The sequence below is a fragment of the Lactuca virosa genome, chromosome 7 (assembly GCF_052849685.1).
Source record: "Lactuca virosa cultivar CGN04683 chromosome 7, Lactuca_virosa_CGN04683_v6, whole genome shotgun sequence".
Taxonomy (NCBI): Eukaryota; Viridiplantae; Streptophyta; class Magnoliopsida; order Asterales; family Asteraceae; genus Lactuca; species Lactuca virosa.
The window spans coordinates 202,217,664-202,240,771 of record NC_136432.1 but is presented as its reverse complement, the minus strand read 5'-3'; the positions used below and the strand labels follow the sequence as shown (position 1 = coordinate 202,240,771).

General features: G+C 35.8%; 1 protein-coding gene across 4 annotated transcripts; it reads left to right on the top strand.

The window, feature by feature from the left end:
* Positions 1-10,346: 10,346 nt before the first annotated feature.
* Positions 10,347-15,055, top strand: LOC145123926 (phosphatidylinositol/phosphatidylcholine transfer protein SFH12-like). Of its 4 annotated transcripts, none has more exons than XM_079059108.1 (13): positions 10,347-10,504; positions 10,818-10,888; positions 11,073-11,325; positions 11,419-11,518; positions 12,153-12,419; positions 12,835-12,912; positions 12,995-13,096; positions 13,196-13,245; positions 13,332-13,431; positions 13,517-13,603; positions 13,724-13,810; positions 13,961-14,446; positions 14,671-15,055. In XM_079059108.1, exons 2-13 carry the CDS (start codon positions 10,858-10,860, stop codon positions 14,755-14,757), a joined length of 1,728 nt encoding a protein of 575 aa, XP_078915234.1. In that variant the 5' UTR covers positions 10,347-10,504; positions 10,818-10,857; the 3' UTR covers positions 14,758-15,055. The 4 variants fall into 4 exon arrangements, with proteins under 4 accessions (XP_078915234.1, XP_078915232.1, XP_078915235.1 ...); XM_079059106.1 differs by having other exon boundaries at positions 11,070-11,325; XM_079059109.1 differs by lacking the exon at positions 10,347-10,504 and adding an exon at positions 10,696-10,714.
* Positions 15,056-23,108: the final 8,053 nt, after the last annotated feature.

Below are 23,108 nucleotides of genomic sequence, written 5' to 3'. Positions count from 1 at the left end.
GAATCGTACAAGATGGAACGATTAACCCGAATCTATATCAAAGAGATCGTGAGACTCCATGGAGTGCCAATATCTATAATCTCGGATCGGGATAGTAGATTTGCTTCACGGTTTTGGCAGTCACTCCAGAAGGCTATGGGAACACAGCTAGACATGAGCACTGCTTACCACCCTCAAACCGATGGCCAAAGCGAACGAACCATCCAAACACTCGAGGACATGCTACGAACCTGTGTGATCGATTTCGGCAAGTCATGGGATACTCACTTTCCCTTGATTGAATTCTCGTACAACAACAACTATCACACAAGCATAAAGGTTGTTCCTTTTGAGGCCTTATATGGTCGCAAATGCAGATCGTCTCTCTGCTGGGCTGAGGTGGGTGACACCCAGATGGAAAAAGGAAATCACCGGACAACACCCTTACAGGACCAGAAATCATTCGAGAGACTACAGAGAAGATAATCCAAATCAAAGCCCGACTCCAAGCGTCGCATGACCGACAAAAGAGTTACGCTGACAAACGACGAAAACCTCTAGAGTTCCAAATCGGAGATCGGGTGCTATTAAAGGTCTCTCCCTGGAAAGGGATGATTCGTTTTGGGAAACGAGGAAAACTAAACCCATGATACGTCGGACCGTTCGAAATTCTTGCCTGAATTGGTCTGGTAGCTTATAAGCTGCAGCTACCTTCGGAGCTCAGCAATGTACACCCAGTGTTCCACGTCTCGAATTTGAAGAAGTGCTTATCAAATGAAACCCTTGTCATTCCTCTAGAAGAGATCGAAATAAACGAGAATCTCCTGTTCGTCGAAGAACCAGTCGAGATAATGGATAGGGAAGTGAAGCGTACGAAACATAGCCGCATTCTGATTGTAAAGGTTCGATAGAACGCTAAGCGTGGACCGGAATTCACATGGGAACGTGAAGACCAGATGAAGCAGAAGTACCCTCACTTATTCTCTCATTCATGATCCTACCTTTCAAAATAATTTCGGGATGAAATTCCCTCTAACGGGGGGGGGGGGGGGGTGATGTCACAACTAGCATTTTAGCTAGGAAATTCTATTTCCATGTAAACATCAACTATTGTAAGACTTGTACTCTAAGTGAAAATCATACTATATGCTAAAATGGAATTATCCATTTGAATCAAAACTCCTGAGTGAAGTTCAACACCTAATACAATACATCTCATATATTCAACTATGGGTTGAAAACCCTAAAAATCCCGGTTCAAATTTATTATGGACTAGGATCCTCTTATTGGGCCTAATGGACTAGTGAACTTTCAATTTGTCTACTTTGGGCCAAGAAAGCCTATTTGGGCTCTAATTGGACCCACACTCATGAAACTAAAGTATTTTGGGTCATGTGGGCCTAGAATGACTCATCTTATCCCTCATGGGCCATGATGGGCCGTAAATGGTTTCATAAGCCCTAATGGGCCGTAAACTATTTTCTTGGGCTTCATTGGGCCGTAAACCCTTTTTCCTTATCACTATTGGGATGTGAACCCTCATGAGGGCCCAATGGACCGAAAACCTTCATCTTGGGCCTCATAATTTCGAACTAAACCAATAAAAGGCCCAAACTCTTTCATTCTCTCTTCCTTTCCCTCATTCTCGGCCCAACAACAAAAAAATGGGAGGGAAGTAGAGTTTGACACCTCAAAATTACCTAGTGAATATCCATGCAAGATTTCATGTATCCATGCAACCCTCAAATCACTCTCTTCATAAGTCAACACTCCCCTCTCTCTTATCTCTTCTCACTCTCGGCCATAAGAGCCTCCATCACCACCATCACTCTTCATTTTCAAACTCAAGATTCTCTTATCCTTTTTCCTCTCTAGCACAAAGAACTTTCCCCCTCCATCCTCCTAGTTTTCGAGAGTTTTAAGGGCACATCAAGAACTCTTCATCAAAGCTCATCACTCTTGGTAAAGTTTTTTTTGACTCTATAGTTTAACTTCAAGTTTATACCAAAAATCTCTTCTTAACCCACATCATTTCATGATCTATGCTCTTAGAACTTCATATATCTCAAAAGCCTTCTCAAGAAGCTTACTAGGGCCAAGATCTTCTCATTTCCTCACCAAAAACCGAAAACTTCAAAGCAAAGTGAGTTCATACCCCCTATTTTTGATTTTTACGTTGTTTTGGGGGAGAATACAAGTTGTTTTGTGTAGATCTATGTGTGTATGCATGATTTTGTGTGTTTTTTCTAGTTATATATGTGTTTATGTGTTGTAAACTTCATGAACTTAAAGATCTACTAAAAGATGATGATATTGGTATAACATAACACTTATTTCAACTTATCTTACCATAAAAGGTTTAAAACACATATAAGTTACTTAAAGCTAAGAAAGACTTCATAAAAGGGGCTAAAAGTGACAAAATGACAAAAGAATGGGTTATTTGTGTAACTCACGACTAGTAAGGGGTTCAAAAGGATTTTTTTTGCTAAACATGGCAAATTTCGACATTTAAGACCTTACAAGGACTAAAAATGTAAACATTTTCATAAATGGGCCTTATTTGGGCTTCTCACGGTTTTGGGCCCAAAAATTGTAATTTTTGATCTTTTGTGGGCTTAAATGTCATTTTCAAGAAAGTTGTGCCAAAAATGTAAATTTTTGATATGAAGGGTTAAAGATGTGAAATTATAAAAATTTGGGCCAAAAAGACGAAATTATCTATAATGGGCCGAAAATATATACTTTTTATAAAAATCCAGCCAAAAATGATGTTTTTGACAAAAGTAAGTTAAAAATGTTATTTTTACAAAAACTAGCCTTAAATGCAAGTTTTGTCCAAAAAGGGGCCTAAAATGTTATTTTTACCAAAATTGGACTTTAATTGTAAACTTTTGGCTTAATGGGCCAAAAATGTCATTTTTACAAAATGTGGGCCTTTTATGTCATTCTGGTAAATAATTGAGCTAAAACTAGCAATATAATAACAAACGGGCTAATTATGTAATTCTCATGGTTATTGGGCCTTGGTGACCCATTTATATGCTTGATAGGTCCTGAATACTCTTTATATGTTTATTGGGCCTCATTGACCCATTAACATGCTCGACGGACCTTGTATACTGTTTGCGTGCTATTTGGGACTGAAAATACCTTACATGTGAAATGGGCCTTAGTTGTCCTTTTACATATATTTTGGGCCCATGTTATATAATCTCATTCCTTTCGGGCCTGGAAATGACTTACATGTTTAGTGAGCCTTAGTTGTTCACTTACATGGTTCATTGGGCCTGGAATGTGTTTTATATGTTTCTCTTCGCGTATATTCGATTAAGGATCTAGTGAGATGTGTTAGTTGACACCTATTGAGTGTACGATCGTAGCCTGTAGTTATAACCAGAGTCTCTTGGAGGGAGAGAGGGGGTTTGTGTATAGATCTATACGGGGATGACACCCCACACCTGAGCTGTTCGCTACAGTTAGACTAAACCAGTCTAGGGTGACGAAAACCTTATTCTATTTTCCGTCAGCGTTCAACAACGCTAAGACAGGCGAAATTGTCATTATCTAGTATGGTTATAACGACTCACTTAGAGGAATTAACATCATGAAATTTACGGGAGACCATTCTCTTTTCTCTTTGGCTTACTCGGGAACATACTCGCGCCGGTACTCGACCTCGGGGGTTGACATACCAACATTCTCTTTTACAGGCAACATGGGGTTGTCTGGGGGCATTCTCTTTACATTCTCTTCATTCACTTTTGGCATTCTATTAAACAATAACACACATGCGTTAATACAAGATCGGACACAAACATACTAAACTATTTTAAAAAATACATGATTTTCTTGTGATTACAAAGTTATACAAATCATTTTCTCAAACATGCTTATTAACTCACCAACATTTTTATGTTGACCTTTTTAAATTAACTTGTATTCTCAGGAAACCGTTGAAGCAGGTTGGTTTGAACAAACTAATGGATGTTTTGTTATATTTTATTTCATCATACTTTAATTATTTTGGCATGTAATATTCAAACACAATACTCGATGTAAACAATGTATGTTGTTATATTACATGTGTGATGATGATGATTTTATGTTTCAATTATATACTATGTGATGATACTACAAGGATGAAGTCATGCACAAGCCCCCAGACGTTTCCGCCATTTGGTTCGGGGGTGTGACAGGCTGTAGACGGTCTTGGGCAGTCGTAGGCGGTCTAGACGGTCTAAGCCGGTAAAAAAGTAAGACAGTCAAAATTTTCAATAAAAAAATCCTCGATTATTCAAAGTTATGATACTGGATGACTAAATTATGATGATTGATGACTAAAACTGTTAAAAAGATCCCCAATTACTATAAAATTTATTATATACAATAATTTAAATACTTTCCGCCTAGGCGCCGATTAATCCCCGCCTAGACCAATTAGTCTCTTAACCCTAGTCGACCGCCTAACGACTTTTAGAACCTTGGTCTCATCTAACCATTGTGTTGTTATCATTGTTGTCGTTATGTCGTATGTTGTTTCTTTATTATGTTATAAGTTATACTTATTATATATATATATATATATATATATATATATATATATATATATATATATATATATATATATATATATATATATATATATATATATATATATATAGGCTTAGGTTATTTTGTTTTTACTAACAATTGTGTGCCAGAATGCACAGATCTGGACCACCGGATGAAATAGAATCAAATGTCATGATCTGAGGGTCTATGATATTAGAATAGGATAACATGTACCATATAATCACACTAATTTCAGTATAAGGGCATTTTAGTCAATTAACCTATATTAAAAAAGGAAATTTTCGGATTTTTAGGGATAATTAATTCTTTTATTTTTAAAAATCTGAATATTTTAAATTAATTCAAATTTAAAAATCCGATTTTATTCTGTCAGAATGACAGAATGCCAACCATGAACTAGTAAATGTATTTTCGATTTTATTCTGTCAGAATGACAGAATGCCAATCATAAACTACTAAATACATTCTGAAAGAATACACAAAATCGATTCTTGAACTAATAATATACCAAATAATTACATTGTATGATTGTGATTCATTGAATAATAACAACATTCTGAAAGAATAACAATTGTAATTCCTAAAAAATAACAACATTCTTAATTACATTGTATGAGTGTGATCATTCTTTAACTCATTCTTCAAGCCTTTCTCATCAGGTCTTCAAGCCATTCTTCAAGCCATTTCTATCACAAATTCATTGCAAAATATTTTGTAGTGATACACTTGTAACAACTGCACATTAAACATATAAATAATTAACTACAATTCTAACATAATACAACAATAAATATTCTTATAGAATAAACTATTCTTGCATAATGGTTTTGAATATTCTTAAAGAATTTGTAACATTACATAAATCATTTGTTGGGGATTGAATGATTCAACTCCACTAATACAAAACACAAACCCTAAATTCTTTCAAAATCGCTATTTTACACCTTATTATTGTTTTTTACATTCTAAATCAAAACCGAATGACATTGATACTTCCATGAAAATAAGCCTTGAGCAAGCTATATTTACATACTTCAAAAACATATTACAACCTTATTCTCCAATGGAGAAAGAAAAACACCCCTACATGGCGTGTTTATTAACAAGCTATTCACAAATATCATACAAATCAATCATATGCAACTCCATTCACAACATTCTATGTAGAAAAAGAATCAATGAATAATAACAAAGACTTACATGTGCATCAGTAAAAGATATGTCAACATCTTTCCATTGTCGGATGTAATCGTGGGTTTACTTCAAGTTTTCTCTGCTCCTTTCACAAAAAGAATCAATGAATAATCACATATTATTTGATGAAACACAGAAACAGAAAGCACAACCCAAAATTCAATTTTTGCCAAAATAACCTAATAAAACCCTTGAAAATCCTATATCTCCTGCTTTTGCGTCTGAATCATGTTAAATTGTAAACAAAATCACATGCTGTATATGTATACTTATACACCACAGAGGATTGTTATCGTAGAATTGACTGAAGTCATTGAACAAGTAGAAGTGGTAAAATACCTCAGGTGTGGCTCGAGGATAGTGAATTCCTGCGGAAATAAGCATTCTCCGTTATCCATCAATAATAAGTGCTCTGTGATCATAGCTAACATTGAACGGCTTAAAATATTCGCCGGCGACCATGCCAAAGGTTACAGTCAACGCCATAGCCAGCCATTGGAGCAAAATCAGAGTTTTGTTCTGCATGTTAGTACCTCTCTCTCTCTCTCTCTCTCTCTCTCTCTCTCTATCTCTCTGCATTCCTTCTCTATCGATTTAGGGCTTGAATATGGAAAAAATAGAGAAGACAGAGAGAAATGGTGAAATCGATCTACAGGGGTGGTGGGAAGCGGTGAAATCGATTTAGGGCTAATGTTTTAAATTTATGTTTGCTTCTTGGGTGATATAAGAAATTGTTGTTGATCTACCATAATTAACTATGCAAATATTACTATAATACCCTTAAATGATTTATTTATTCCTAATTTCCTATTGGTGCATTCATGCACACAATAGTTACTAGAAACATTTGAACCTAGCTCTCTCTCTCTCTCTCTATATATATATATATATATATATATATATATATATATATATATATATATATATATATATATATATATATATATATGTAGGAAATGACATTTTAGCCCTACGAACATTTTAGGATTAGTCATTTTAGTCCCTAAACTATTTTATGGCTTTTTGAGGGAATCAAGTTGTGAGCAACCTGTCTTTTTAGTCCCCTTTACTTGCTTTAGTCGGTCTGGGTGACACATAGACAAAAATTAGTGCCCATCCCTCTCTCTTTCTTTCTTTCTTTCTCTCTCTTTCTCTATCTCTCTCTCTTCCCCATCCTTTCTCGTTTTTTCTTGAATCCCAATCCGGAACATGATGGCAGCTCAAACTCCTTCACTTCACCATCTTCTTCACCTAATCACAAACCAAAATATCCTAAAACTAGAACCATCATATGGGTGTCTGAAATTTGTGAGCCGAGGAAGAAATCATGGATATGGCTCGAGACATACTGACCAATTTCGTCGTCCCCAAGGGATGTACAAGCTACAACATCTAAAGTAGCTGTCATGGACGTATTTGACTTTCCACCAAAAAGGTATGATTTTGCATTACTGATAGAATCCGACCCCCCAAAAGGTTCGTTTTTTATTTGGCTTGTATTCCTTTTTACATTTGGGTTTATCTATGTTTGTAGTTGTTGGTCAGACCATCATCTTCATCTTCGTCTTCTCAAAAAAGTATAGTTGTACAAGGTATCTGGTTCCATTCTAAACCATTGAAGATGATTATGGTGATGAATGTAGTGTCAATGAGCGAGAGTTGCATCTTCTGAGGTTCACTAGAAAAAGCTTGACACGAGAGCTGGTGTTGTTCTGGTTCTGATGGTGGATTTCTATATCTAATTTAATGTTATTGAGCCATTTTTTGGGGAAGAAACCATTAAAGAGCTATGGTAAATGAAAAGAAATGAAGAAGAAATGGGCATTAACGAGTGAGAGAGCGAGAGATAGAGACGTGTCATTTTCTTTATAATAAACAAATAAATAATTAGACCAAGTAAGTGAGCTGGCATAAGGGGTAACCGAGTTACCCTTTTTTTTGTCAAAAAAGACTTATTCAACCCGACAAAACCAATTTTGTTCCCTTAAAAGACATAAAAATAACTTAAGGGACTGAATGGGCAAATGTGAAAACATTTTAGGGCTACAATGTCATTTTCCCTATGTGTGTGTATATATATATATATATATATATATATATATATATATATATATATATATATATATATATAGAGAGAGAGAGAGAGAGAGAGAAGTAAGTTAAAAAAAAACAATAAATAGTGTGAAAACCTAAAAACATTATGTTTATTTTATTATTCTGCAATGAATGTTGTATATGTGTATTGGTGAAATAATTCTAATATGAATATTAACGTTTGATTATTTATATATTTATTAGAATGTTATTATTCTATTATAAATTTATGTATGTGTATTTTTGTAGTAAATTCTAATTTTAGTTTTAACCTGTGAGTATTCATTTATTCATTGCTGAATAATGACATAAAACTGTGCATACAAAATTCATTGCAGATTAATAACATAAAAATAGTGTTTTTACGTTTTTCACACTATTTGCAGTTTTTATTTGAACTATCCCCTATATATGTTTGTGTGTGTGTGTGTGTGTGTGTGTGTGTGTGTGTGTGTGTGTGTGTATATATATATATATATATATATATATATATTAGTGTCATTTTTTTTGCTCTCTCTCTCTCTCTCAATATATATATATATATATATATATATATATATATATATATAGTTATGATAATTCGTTTCGATTGGATATTATGGGCAAAGTAACCACTAGGTACTGAATTATCAATAGTTTCGCCACGGCAACAACTAGATATGATGTTCCTTAAAAGTTTGGCCAACGTAACGACTAGGTATTATGTTTTTCATATGGTTATGTTAGCATGATAACTAGGTATAATATTATCCATAAAAGTTGGGCAGGATACCTACCAAACATAATATTACCCTAATATACTAGGCATAATTATATAACCAATGCTATATAGTTAGTAATAATTATGAAATTAGTAATAGTATAAGATGTATTACCCTTGTAAAATGTTTGAAAACTATAAAAGTGGAGTTGTGAACTCACCCTTGAAACGTGAACCGAACGAATAGGGTAGCGTCGGGATTTGAAGTTCATGCATTGCTCGGGAGGCATAGACACATAAATCGAGAGAGAGAGAGAGAGAGGGAGAGAGAGAGACAGAGAGAGAGGGTAGTGATTATGGAGGTATGATGAATGGACTGCCAAAGTCTTCTATTATAGGAAGTTTTTGGAATGCGCCATGTGTCGCGCCACGAATGATATGCATGTGGCTCCATTAGGAAGGTACCATGTGTTCTCCTTACATGGTGTCACGTCACCCATATCCTGACATATCTAGATATTAGATTGCGCACTGTGCGTGATGCGCAGTGGTGTATGCGTATTTGATTTTTTACTTTGAAAATTTGTATCTTTTGCATATGGTTTCTATTTTTGATGGTTCTTGTATCCCTTTGTAGATCTCGAAGTATACTACAAATTTCTTTTTGGGCGTTTTGTAAAATTTTAACTTTTGTTTATAGGCTATATTTTATAATTATTAAAAATCATATCTTTCTCGTACAAGCTCCGTTTTTAGACGTTATTTGTCTCAAAACTCTTGTTCTGATAGGTACTACGATTCTTCCGGTGGTGACTTTTGCTATAAGTCAATCATTTTTCTCGTAGTTTTTGAAGCCGTAACTTCTTGTGTGAAGACTCTGTTTTTCACGGACTTATTTCTGTGTCTATCCGTCATAATGATAACATTTGGTAGTGGAATATATTTCTTTATTATATTATTTACGTTGATTCCTAGCAACGATCGGTGACGCTTTTGTCTCGGTTTTCAAATGACTGTTCCAACATCCTCGCCAGTTCAGTATTCATGAAGTGCAAGTCAAGAAATACATGTTATGATCTCGAACAATGAGATCATATCCATACTAACCAGGATGGACCGACACACATCGCTGAGCAAAGTGAAACCAATAAGATGTTCGAAAGGATGGAGACACTAGGCTTAAGCTTGAAAAGAATTATAAAAACTATGCCCTTTTCACTAAGAAAAAAATAACAATACGAGATTAAAATAATAATTACATCAGATATATCATTTTTGAATAAGAGTAGGTGGTAGTCGGTGGTTGTGGCGGCTACGGTTAGCGGTAGGAACAATTGTTTATGACATTGTGTGTCCTAGCCGTGGTTGGGATGGTATAGTTTGTATGGATGTATAATATGAATGAATTTTAATTTTCAAAAAGTTAGGACAAAAAAAATACCTTTAATAAATTTTTTTAAAAAGGAGAGAGAGAGAGAGAGAGAGAGAGAGAGAGAGAGAGAGAGAGAGAGAGAGAGAGAGAGAGAGAGAGAGAGAGAGAGAGAGAGAGAGAGAGAGAGAGAGAGAGAGAGAGAGAGTAGTTAAGTTAGTTACCGTGTAAAAAAGGGGTTTCATCCTCCCGCTGGCGGGCTATGTGGGGAAGCACTCTCTCCGCGAACAATCCATACATCCACATAAATACAAAAATACATGGACACGCATACACATAAATGTAAATGAGTCATGACAGAGATGTCTACATCGCATTCATAATGGCTGCCATGTCTAGAATTACAGATATGATCATGTCGACTGAAGAAGACTTCCTAAAATCAAATAATATTCCTCCCCACAAGATTCTTTCTCTCTCTACATGATCTAATGGGCTGTGATTATTTTTTTAATGATTCGTTTCTTTTTTTGGTGATAGATATTAATACGACCTCCATTGCTCCTTCATCGACTGTCCTGTCATAATTCCTGTAAGTTCCATTTCCATGTACCTCTTTTAATGCTCTAAAATTTTAGCTCACAAACACCACTAGTTTTCTTTTACAGTTCAAAACCCTCGATCTCTGGATGAATTTATATGATTGTTTTAGGTTTAATCAAAGAGAATTTGCGCATCGTTTATCATCTTAAGTTCAATTTCTACATTATGATGCTTGTAATATTCTGGCATATACTAATTTGTATGAATTTGCAACTTCCTTCTAAGTTTTTCTAGATTTAAACCTCGAGCATATCATATAGCTAGTCTCTGTAATTCTGATATAAATTTGATATCATCTTTAGGCGTTTGACAAAGGGCCTCAAATTCGAAAACGCAGCAATCATGAGTTCCAGAATGTCTGGACCTATTGCCGGTATGTTTTTATCTCTATTCCTACCTCTTTGTAGAATCCAAGTCTATGATATAGCGACTGTGATACCTTTTTTTCATACCTTATCACTATTCCTTCACAAATTCTTTGAATTCTCAATGGCATATATATAGCAGAAAAACATGTAAAATGAAGTTATACATTACTTAAAAAAGTTTTTCAGCAGGTTTAGGAAAAACCGACATTGAATATTCCGAAGAGAAGAAGTATAAGCTTTCCTTTAAGCAAAGGGCGATAAATGCTTCCAACAAATTTAGGACTTCTTTTGGCAAGAAAAGCAGGAAAAATGGGAAAGTCGTGTCTGTTGTTGAGCATGTACATGATGCAGAGGAATTGAAAATAGTTGATGCTTTTCGTCAAGCTTTAATATTGGAAGAATTATTACCCACTAAACATGATGATTACCACATGATGTTAAGGTTATAATAATCCCTTTTGTGTTTGTTCTTGGTGTACTTTTCAACTACTGGTTTGATTAACAATATATTTTGACATGATGATTGATGAAACAGATTTCTGAAGGCAAGGAAGTTTGATATCGAGAAGACGAAACAAATGTGGGCTGATATGATCAAATGGAGGAAGGATTATGGTACAGACACAATCATGGAGGTACTTGTGTGAAGCATCTCAAAACCATTTGTCAAAATGGCTCTATAACCCTGTTTTTTACACATTGGAACGAGACCCTAACGGGACAAAAGTTGCAATCTTTTGTTTCACTAAAAAAAGTGTGACATAGACTCACTCTTGTTCTCATATCTTGCAAAAACGTGGAAAGACAGTCTTGTATCATGTTTGTTGTGCATTGTACGAGACTGACATTGATACTCACGTCAATGTTATAAAAAAATAATTGTCCCACCCAAAAAGTTGTGACAGGGATTGGACCGGAAATGACGTCAATGCGACAAAAAAACAATTTTTTGTTCCACCCAAAAAGGTCAGGTAGAGACTTACTCTCAAATCTATTGTTTTGCAAACGACATGAACAAAGGGTATTGTATTGCATTTAGGACTGATGTCAATAAAACAAAATTGTAAATTGTTGGTCCCACCCAAAAACATATGATGTAGACTCACTGTGATCTCTTGTCTTGCAAAAGACGTGAACGCACTTTTCATCTTCATTATTAAAAATAGCCCTAAAAACTTTGCCAATCCATTTTGATGTAGTTGTATCCCGTGTAGCAAAAGCAACTTATATGCGGCAATCTAACTATTTGCATCTTTTTTTTTTGCTTAGGACTTTGATTTCCAAGAAAAAGAGGATGTTTTTAAATACTATCCTCAAGGACACCATGGGGTTGATAAGGAAGGAAGACCTGTTTATATCGAGCAACTTGGTAAAGTTGATGCTACTAAACTCATGCAAGTCACAACACTCGAGCGTTATGTTAAGTACCATGTAAAGGAGTTTGAAAGGACGTTTATTGATAAATTCCCAGCTTGCTCTATCGCTGCCAAAAAGCACATTGATCAAAGCACCACCATACTTGACGTACAAGGAGTGGTAAGTTGTACTTTGGATAAAATGTTGTCTGAATAAATGATGTTTAAAAAATTAGAAAATGAAGGCACACTTGCAAAATGGAAGGAGTGGTAAGTAAAATGTTGTCTCGATAAATGATGATTAAAAAATTATTTGGGAAAATGATAGGCATGGTATATATGGAAGGGAAACATATATGAGGTCAAATTTATAAAAAGTTAGGAGTTAATAAGAAAAGTCTTTTTTTTAACTTGTTTTATTAAGCCGTTCTTGAAGTCTTGTTCTTACTAAATCCATTAAATGAAAAATAATCATCTTACTCATCTTTAAATAACAACATATGCTTAAACCACTGTTTGTAATGCTAAGATTTATCTCTTCAAAATGCACAATTGCTAAATATTGTATACTTTTTTTCACTTGGTTTATGGATCAGGGACTGAAAAACATGAACAAAAATGCTAGGGAACTTATCCAATTTCTCCAGAACATTGATGGAAACAACTACCCTGAGGTACTTAGTTTCTAATAACATAAAATAAACAATAGAGGTTAAATTAGACAATTTAATATTAAAATTTTTAGTCCTTTTACAGACTTTATGCCGAATGTACATTGTCAATGCGGGGACCGGGTTTAGGATGTTGTGGAGCACCGTCAAATCATTCCTTGATCCGAAGACTACTGCTAAGATTCATGTAAGTTCTTTCCCACTTTTTTTTACCTAAAAGAGAACTTCATTTTTTGTAAAAAAAAAATTGTTGGGTTGACTAGTCAATGGCTCTATTTACATGTAGGTTTTGGGAACCAAATTCCAAAACCAGCTCCTGGAAATGATTGATGCTAGGTAGTTTTATAGTTTTATAAAATAATCTTTCATGGATATAAACTTTAGATAACATGTAAATATTTATTTTTCCTATTTGTGAGTAGTCAACTTCCAGAGTTCTTGGGTGGAACCTGCAACTGTGCTGATAAAGGTGGTTGCATGCGATCAGACAAGGGCCCATGGCAAGACCCGGAAATCATGAAGGTTAGTTATGTAATTTCATTTCTAATTAAAAATCTTGTATCTATTTTTATAAATGCTAAATGTTGTGTTAATTTTGGTGTGGTAGATGGTCCATAATGGTCAACATAAATGTTCAAAGAATCAAATCCCAGAAGAGAAGACAATTTCAGAAGATTGCCAATCTGCACACACGGTATTTTCTTTCATCAACATGTATTATCATTTACTTTTTGGTTGGAATCGGAATTCATTTCCATTCCACCCCCACATTTGGTTTCAAATGAGTAGACACTAATCTCCTTTCCATTAACAGAAAAGCTTTGCTTCCAACAAAGACCTCGAATCTACCAAAAAGAAGGAGGACATTAAGCAACCAAGTCTCCTTCCATTGCAGGAACAAGTAAGTGACACTTGGTTTGCCTAATTCCATGGAATTTAACGGGAATCGGAATCCAATTCCATTCCGATCCTTCTATCGGTAGCAAATGACTACTAAAGTCGAATTTGCAAATTTTTCCTTCGTGTAATTTTTGTTGAACTGATTTTGCAGGACTTGGTGAAGAATAACCAACCAAGGGTAGAAAAGTCAAATGACCACATACCTATGGTTGACAAAGCTATGGATGATTCAATTTATTATCCAGTCCATGATGCTCGCAAACCTATCTCTTCACCTGATGGAATAGGAAACCACCTTTTTAGTGGCATGATGACATTGGTGATGGGAGTTATGACCATGGTCCGTATGACAAACAACATGCCCAAAAGGCTTACAAATGCCACACTTTACTCTATTGGAATCCATGATGATGATGATGACATGGTAAAAAAACAACCAGGATCTTACAAGCTACAACCACCTGTCGTCTCAGCTGCTGAGTTCCTCTCGGTGATGAAGCGTGTGGGAGAATTGGAGGAAAAAGTTATCATCCTCAACAACCAACCAAACCAAATGCCCCCTGAGAAAGAGGAAATCCTTAATAAGGCTTTGTCACGCGTTGAAGCCTTGGAAATTGAGCTTGCTGCTACCCGAAAGGTACTTTAAGACACAATATTACAAAACAAGTTAGGACAGGGTAAAACACAACATAACATGACACATCAAAATAGGTGTGTACACAAGTACTGTGTGGTATAGAGACGTTTCGCGAACTATCGTATGTGCGAAAGATGTGAATGCACTCCTAGTCAGTTTTATGGAGTTATAAACTCATATTTATGTATTCTTTATAAATGTTTCATGATTATGCTCTTTTTCAGTCTTTGGAGGAATCACTTTGTCAACAACGAGAGGTTATGGCGTACCTTGAGAAGAAGAAAAAGAAGAAGAGGTTTTTCCGTTTTTGAAGTATGAGTATTGTGATGTGAAGCGATCATAGGAAGGGAAGGAACGTGAGAACCCTGTGTTGTTGTTGATTTTGAGCCCATGTTTATCTATGAAGATTTGTTTTGTTGCGATTTGGAAGGTTGTGTATAAGTATTTATTTATTGACATTGTTTGGAATTCTTTATACATTGTTTGTATCTACGAGATAAAGTCTGAGAGTGGGAGGCCAAATGATGGTGCTTCTCGTCTTAAGCTTTAGGTGTGTTTCTTCTTATGAACCTATGAAATATTACATGAATCTTGATACGTCTTGTATTACTCCTGTTCCAACAAATTTTTACAAGTTTCTTTTGTGTTCTAGTACAAAATATTCCTATTTTAACAATATTCACACAATTAAATATGATTATAAGTTTTTATTCCAAGATGCTCATGCGTGATATTTAGAACAAACCTACTTTGAAACTGCATTTATAACATATAACAATAGGACAAACTTTCTAGGGCTATTCTCAATGATAATGATGACGAGAAAATTCATATTTATTACACAAATAATAGATTGAAAGCAAGTCCTGGCCGCCTGTCACCTCTTGTTTTGCCCTTTTTTTGTTACGATTTTCCCATTGACATCACGATCGAGTTTTTTGCAAAAAGAAGGTTGTTTTTCATAAGCTTGGTAGAAAGGGACTTTTATATATGTCTTTGTAGAAATGGGGTTGTTGGCCCACCAAAGTAATACGTAAATATTATATTGACACTTACGGTCCCTTATAACTTACAACACTGGTCACTTGTCTTATAAAAATATGTTATATTTATAACCTTTTGTAAAAATATGTTACTACCATCTTATTATATATATTTCAAATTTACAAATAGTCTTTTAGAATATTCTACATTGACCCTTATTTTATGAAATATGTTACTACTAAATCTTATTATATTTTTGATGTGTATTTTGTACAATTACTTAATTTTAATAATATTTAGCATAAAAGTATTATTTAATTTATAACAACATTGACCCTTATTTTATGAAATATGTTACTACTGCATCCTATTATATTTTTGATGTGTATTTTATACAATTACTTAATTTTAATAATATTTAGCGTAAATATATTATTTAATTTATAACTAACACTTATTAGTTTTCAATACCAAATATTTCTCATTTACACATTTTCATTAATACTAATATTTAATATTGTAATAATAAGAAATAAGAAAACACTTAACTAATATTACATTATTAAAATTTAGAAATCAAAGTACAAAATCACACATGAAAAATATAAGATCAACTCAACATGAAATTACAACACAATAAAACAAAAACATGGTTTACTACTCATTGAATCTTGGTTGAGAATCTGAACAATTTCTTCTATTATGACCTCGTTGGTCGCAGTGTACATCTACGAGGTTCATCTGGATGATGAATGTCCATCTCATTACGAATTCGGTTTGCACACCTTCATCCTCGATAAAGAGAAAGTTTCGAGTAATCTGCTTCAATCGTCCAGTTTGAATCCAACCAATAATCAACATGAGGAAGTGGTACAAACCCAAAATTGTATTGTTGTTTGTGTTATACTAGTGTACACGTTATTCACAATGGAAAGACGGTTGTCCCCTCTATTTCGACAAACTACAAGTGCATGTGAACATGGAAATCTCTCCATTTGCCACATGTTGAAAATAATTAACAGTTTGTGTATTTCCTCCGGTTCCATTTATCTGTGACCTTGTGACAATTCTTCAAACACCTTCATTGTAGTGAAACTAAGATAAAACATGACTTTGTGCATGAGTGTCATGTTTAAGAAAGAAACACCACATTCATTTTGGTATAGGTGTAATACAATTCATTGCAATACTACTTTGCTTCATGAAAAGTTTCACAATTCTATTGAATGTAAGGTCAATACACACTTTAATTAGCAATTATCTTGCTCCTCGTAATACATTGTTCATACTCTCATAAATATTGATTGTTAAGGAACCCCATCGATGATTTTCCTCATATAAAAGACACCATTAACTTCTTTTAATTTCCCTCAAATACTGTCCAGCTTCCATATTGACTGCTTTTATTTCCCTTATATACTTCTTGAACTTCCATTTTTATGGTGCTACCTATAGCCCAATAAAGTGTTTTAAGGCTCACATTCTTATACCTTTTCATGAGATTATTTCTCACATTCCTCAGACAAAAACAATGGTTTGCTAATAGCTCTTTCCAATCCTCTAGATTTTCCATTGCATGAATGATTCCTTTGTGCCTATCGGAAAGAACACCTAATTGTCTATTTGGAGCAAAAAAATTTCCAAAATGACCCAAAAACCAACACAAACTATGAAGTATCTCCTCATCAACAATGACATAAGTAATAGGTAATATATTATTGTTAACATCTTTTGAAACAACAACAAGCAATTTTCCTTTGTAAGAACCCTCAAATGAGCACTATCGATAGAAATTACACGGCGACACAGATCAAATGCTTTAAAAGCTGGTCCAAAAGCCCAACAAATATATTTGAATTTTACCACTTGTGATGAGGTATTTTGTTTATGAAACCAATTCACAATTGTATCAGGGTTTGAAGCCTGCAAAGCTGCAATATACTTGGGCAACTCAACAAAGTTACTCTCCCAATAGTCTATATGGCTTTTCTGCTTCTATGTCATGCCTTACAATAAGAAACATCAACATGTAAATGATCTTTTATATCTGCTTCTACATGTTTTACCGCATAACCAACATCTTTCCAAATTGAATGGAGATTGTATGAGGCAATAACTGCAGAGTTTAAATTTATGTTATTATTGCCGACACAAGATCCAAAGCAGTTATGTTCATCTACCCAACATGCAATCTGCCACATACGATTATTTTTGTTCTTAATTGCACGGATATACCATTGACAAGGTTGTGCATGGTGCATAGAACTAGAGATTTCTCCTTCACCCACCTCAGTCTTATATTTTTCTACCCATTTGTTATGTTTACTTTCGTACACTTTAAACTCTCTATTTTGACCGATAGACCAAAATATTATTGCCTTTTTCACATTCTCCTTTCTTTCAAATTGCATCCTAACCTAATTTTGTTTTTTTGTTTCCTTCCAAACATCTAAATGAATGTTGTTCTCTAAATTGTCTATGACATCATCTCCTATATTTCCTACATCATTCATAAAATCTATGTTAGGATCGCTACTAGCCGAACCAAGCTCAACATAGAAGAATAATGTGGTTCCATTTTCTTAAACCAATTGGTTTTAAAAAATGGAACCTCATTGTTTTTCTATGTTGATTATGGTTAGGCTAGTAGCGATCCTAACAAATGGTATCAAAGTTATGGTCATAGCTCGGATGATGTGGTCGATGCAACTAGACCAATCCCTAGTAATTTCCAGTCCAACGAAGTTGATCTTGAAGACTTGTATCGAAAGTCCTCCTGATGACCCTATGTTAGGTGAGCGTGTACCAAGAGTATCGACGGTATGAAAAAGGGTTGGATCTGATGAACGATCATTGAAGGGGAGGCCAAGGGAGAAACTTGGGTTTGAGGGGAGGATTGTTGGGATGCAAACTCAATCGCATATCGATAAAAATATATGCTAGCATATAAGGAAATGGGTATTCCCTTCTATCACCGGTTGGTTTTAGAAAATGGAACCTCATTGTTCTTCTATGTTAAGCATGGTTGGGCTAGTAGCGGTCCTAACAAGTGGTATTAGAGCTACGGTTTGTGTTCCTGTGATTGAAGATATCTACTCATCAATTTGATTTGGAGAAATTCAATGATTCAAATGACTTCACTTTATGGAAATCAGCAACACCTATTTCATCTCGGCAACACTTACTATGTATTCCTGCGTCTGCCCATGTCCATACGTTTTTATGAATGCATGTATGGATGTTTTTTTTAAAAAATCGTAAGTAAAAATATATTGCATTTTAACGGGAGTAATCTTAATGAAAAAAATGAACACGTGGATATAAAGATCGTTAAAATCTGATATCGTATGAAACCACAAGACCTATGCAACCAAGTAGTCGAGATCATGTTGGACATAAACATCAACAACCCCAAACAACTCATCAATGATTGTTCCACGTAAGATGTCGTGAAAAAAACCTAAAGAAATCATTTATAAGTACTGAGTGAGTACAAAAAAATGACTTATTTGAAACAAAAAAAATATTAAAGACTAAATATGTACAAAAATATTAAGGACTAAATGTGTACAAAATGAAAAATATATTACCCTATTAAGTCATTTTTTCCGGCTAACCTGAAGTAACCGGTCATAAGGACTGAATGTGTACAGTTTAACAAGTTAAAGGGGTAAATGTGGACGAAAAAAAAAACTAAGTGACCAAATGTGTATAAATCAAAAAATACATTACCATTTTAAGTCATTATCCCTTATAAGTTTTCTTTTTCTTTTTTTCAATGTTGAACATAATATGATCCAAATTGAGATCATTCAAAATATTTATGATTATGAAAAAAGTTATTATTCAACATGTGTATGATCTTTAATTTGTTATGATTTAAAAATATTATGATTCAAATATTTTATGATCATTAATAATATCTTTTATGATTTAAATTTAAATGATTCAAAATATATAATGATCCATTTTTTTAACAAATATTTTATTTAACTGAATATATAATATTGATCCAAAATCATATGATTCAAAAGTGATATGATCCAAACTGCAATGATTCAATATAATTTGATTCAAAATATTATGATGCAAAAATAATATGATTCAAAACAGTATACATGGAAAATATTATGCTCCTTAATATTTTTATTATTTAAAACTTTTATAATTGTTAAATATTAAAAATTTGAACCGATATGTAGTTTAAAAAATCAAAAAATCAAAAAATAATCATAAAGTAAAAACAAAAATAAACACAAACACTAGTATCTTCATATATGTAGTAAAGACATAAAAAAATAAAAAAAATAATGAAACAAAAAGAAAAAAAATTAAAACTTCAAAAAAACGCAGAAAATAAATAAAAGAAAAAAAATAAAAAACCTCAAAACCGAGTGTGAGTGTGTATATGTTTAATTTTTTTTAATTTATATTTAAAAAATAAAAAAAATAAAAAAACAGAACGAAAATAAATAATAAAACTCACTAATTAAAATGACGTTCATCGCCGTCACTACCACCACCTCTGCCATCAACCGACCGCACCACTGCCACCTCTGCCACCAGCCGACCCCACCATTGTTGTAACATCCGGATTTCCAGGTATTATGTTTGATCATGTTTTTGAGTAAAAGAGAGGGACTCGACGAGTTGACGCTTGGACTCGTCGAGTAGGATCGCGTTTGCTGACTGGATTAATGAGCGGACTCGACGAGTCGGAAAGGGGGGACTCGACGAGTCCACGCTGTGGGCTGAAACCCTAAATCCCCGGGCCTGAGCCCTATTTAAAGGACCTTATAGCCCTCTTGTGCGGCTACCTGTCCTGAGAGAGTGCCCCTTGAGAGCTTGAGCGAGTTGAGAGAGTGATCAGGCCATATTGATCGATTTTGGTGTGATTTAGCAAAGGAGAAGTTGTTTCCAGCAAGAGGAGGTCAAGGGAGCTGTGGATCCAGGGTTTTCAAGTTCAGATCTACACTGCTGAGGTATCAAATCGAACTTCCTTTCTGTTTTGGGTTAAGATCTATGATCTAGGGTTTTCTATAACCTTTTAGGGCTTGAAAAGTTGAGTTTATGGTACCTTGCTGTGTTAGACCTCGGATTTGGACCCATAGAGGTCCAGAGAGCCTTCCCCATTCTGCTTTATGTTGGTTTATGGAGGAAAGGAGACTAGGTTGCCATTTTAGAAGCCATTTCACCAAGGAAAGCCTTGGGTGCATTATATGCGAGTCAAGTTTCGACCTTTACGTGGTTATTGGTCGTGGGGAAGTCAGATCTATAGTTTAGAGAAGCAGATCTGACCTCAGAAGGTCCTTTGAGAGTTGTTATGGGGCAACTCGCCGAGTCCATAAGTGGACTCGACGAGTCGAGTCGGGGTTGCCCCGTGATTCGTTTCAGAGTAACCCGGCGAGTAGAGGAGGGACTCGACGTGCAAAGTGAGGCTTAGAAGGATCCAGGGGACCCGCGTGGACTCGCCGAGTCGCCCGAGTGCACTCGACGAGACTGGTCAAAGTTGACCGTTGACTAGAGTTGACTTCGTTGACTTTTGGGGTTTAGTCAATGTTTGGACTTTTGAGCCATTGGAGGGGTAGAATGGTCTTTTACCCTCTTTAGAGAGCGTAGAGAGGGATTAGCCTAGTCTTTGAAAGTCGTATTGATTAGAGTAATTATTTTATGTAATTAGGCGGAGGCTAGATCAGTATTTCCGAGTTCGAGGGTTTCCGAGTTATTCGAGGTGAGTCTTCTCACTATACCTTACCTTGAGTGGTAAGTAGAGTTATGTGACAGAGTATTTTGTATGCTATGTATGTGATGTATTGCACTGCATTATTTCTATGTGATTTATGCTGTGTGTATTCCAGAGTTTACAGAGTTAGGGTCGGAAGGTCCACAGAGTTAGGACCAGAGGGTCCACAGAGTTAGGGCCAGTGGGCCCACAGAGTTATAGCCTCGAGTGGCTAATATGTGTTATATGTGGTATTTTGGGGAACTCACTAACCATTTATGCTTACAGTGTTTTGTGTTATGTGTTTCAGGTACCAGTGAGGATCGCGGGAAGGCGCCGACATGATCAGTACACACTATTGGAGTTTTATACATTTTGATCTTGGGATGTGTTTTTATGGATTTGAGATGTGATACATTGAGATTTGAGAATATTTATGAATGAAATTATATTTTTAAAAGTGAAAAATTGTTTTGAAATTTACGTTGTTACAAGTTGGTATCAGAGCCTTGGTTTGAGGGATTCGGGTGCACCTTTGGGCGTATCTGAACTCAAACTGAGGATTTGAGAGATTTTCAAAATAAAACAAAATTTTTCTAAAAGAGTAAAAAATTTTGAAAAGAGCCGAGAAGAGCGGTGTGTACGATCAGCCAGCGCCCGAACGGTGATTTCCCAAAATACCCTTATACTATGTGTTATGAAATATGATACAATATGATATGCATGCTAGAGTAGGCTAGGTGTTCTTATTAGGACTAGAGTGACCTGATTTGTGATGCCTTAGCCTAGGGGTTTTGCTGCTAGGAGATGCTTGAGAGTGAGTAGATAGCAGCGAGGAGCTTATGAGAGATCTGCTAGAGAATAGCATATGCCTAGGGAGATTAGAGTACTTGGGATTTAGGATCCTAGGAGGAGGACTTGGGGTGAATACTGATGCGGTGTGGACGGTAGTATAGGGCCCGTACTACTGAAGACATCGGATCAGTGCGCAGTCCAAGTAAGAATCCTTAGGGTACTACGGAGCAAGTAGGGTTGAGTTATCGAGTGCGAGTATGCTCGAGTGAGTCTCTGATATTCCTTATGTTGTATTTCAGAGACATCATGGTGGGGACACGCCACAGACAAGAGACCAGCAGTGTGAGTGACGAGGAGCTTCGTCAGATGATCCACGAGGAGGTGGCTGCGGCTATCCGCGCAGAGATTCCAGAGATGTTTGGGTCTATTAAGACCACGTTGATTGAGACTTTTGATGAGAGATACGCAGCAGTTACTGAGGCTGCAGCTACCGCAGCTGTTGCTGCTGCTAGGCCTCAGGGTGGTGATTCGTTGCTGTTCCGGGAGTTCAGCAACACGAAACCACCAGAGTTTGATGGGACGCAGGATCCGACTGCTGCGATGAGATGGGTTTCTGACATTGAAGGATGCTTCTATACGTGTTCATGTCCGGAGCATCTAAGAGTTCGGTTCGCGCTGAACCAGCTTTGCTTGGGAGCGAAGGACTGGTGGAAGTTTGTGACATCGCACTATTCTTCTGCAGAGCTTGCCGCGGTGACCTGGGAGAGGTTCACTGCTATGTTTCGTGATGAGTACGTTCCCCCGGTGGAAAGGGAACGGTTGGCCCAGGAGTTCTTGACCCTCAAGCAGGGTACTGAGTCTGTTACTGTGATCACCAGGATGTTCCATGAGAGGGCGATGTTCTGCCCTGAGCACGTGTCTTCCGAGCAGGCACGCATGAGTCGGTATTTGAGCATTTTGAGGAGAGACATCCGCGAGTTCGTGGCGAACTCATCGTACCGGACATTTGCCGAGCTTCAGGCGAATGCTCGGAAGAGGGAGATAGAGCTTGAGACTCAGGCTAGGGAGGAGGCGGAGTCTCAGGGGAGGGATCGGTGACCGGCACAGTCCCAGCCGGCAGCCAAGCGGGCCAAGCCCGCCGATTCGAGATCAGGGAACCAG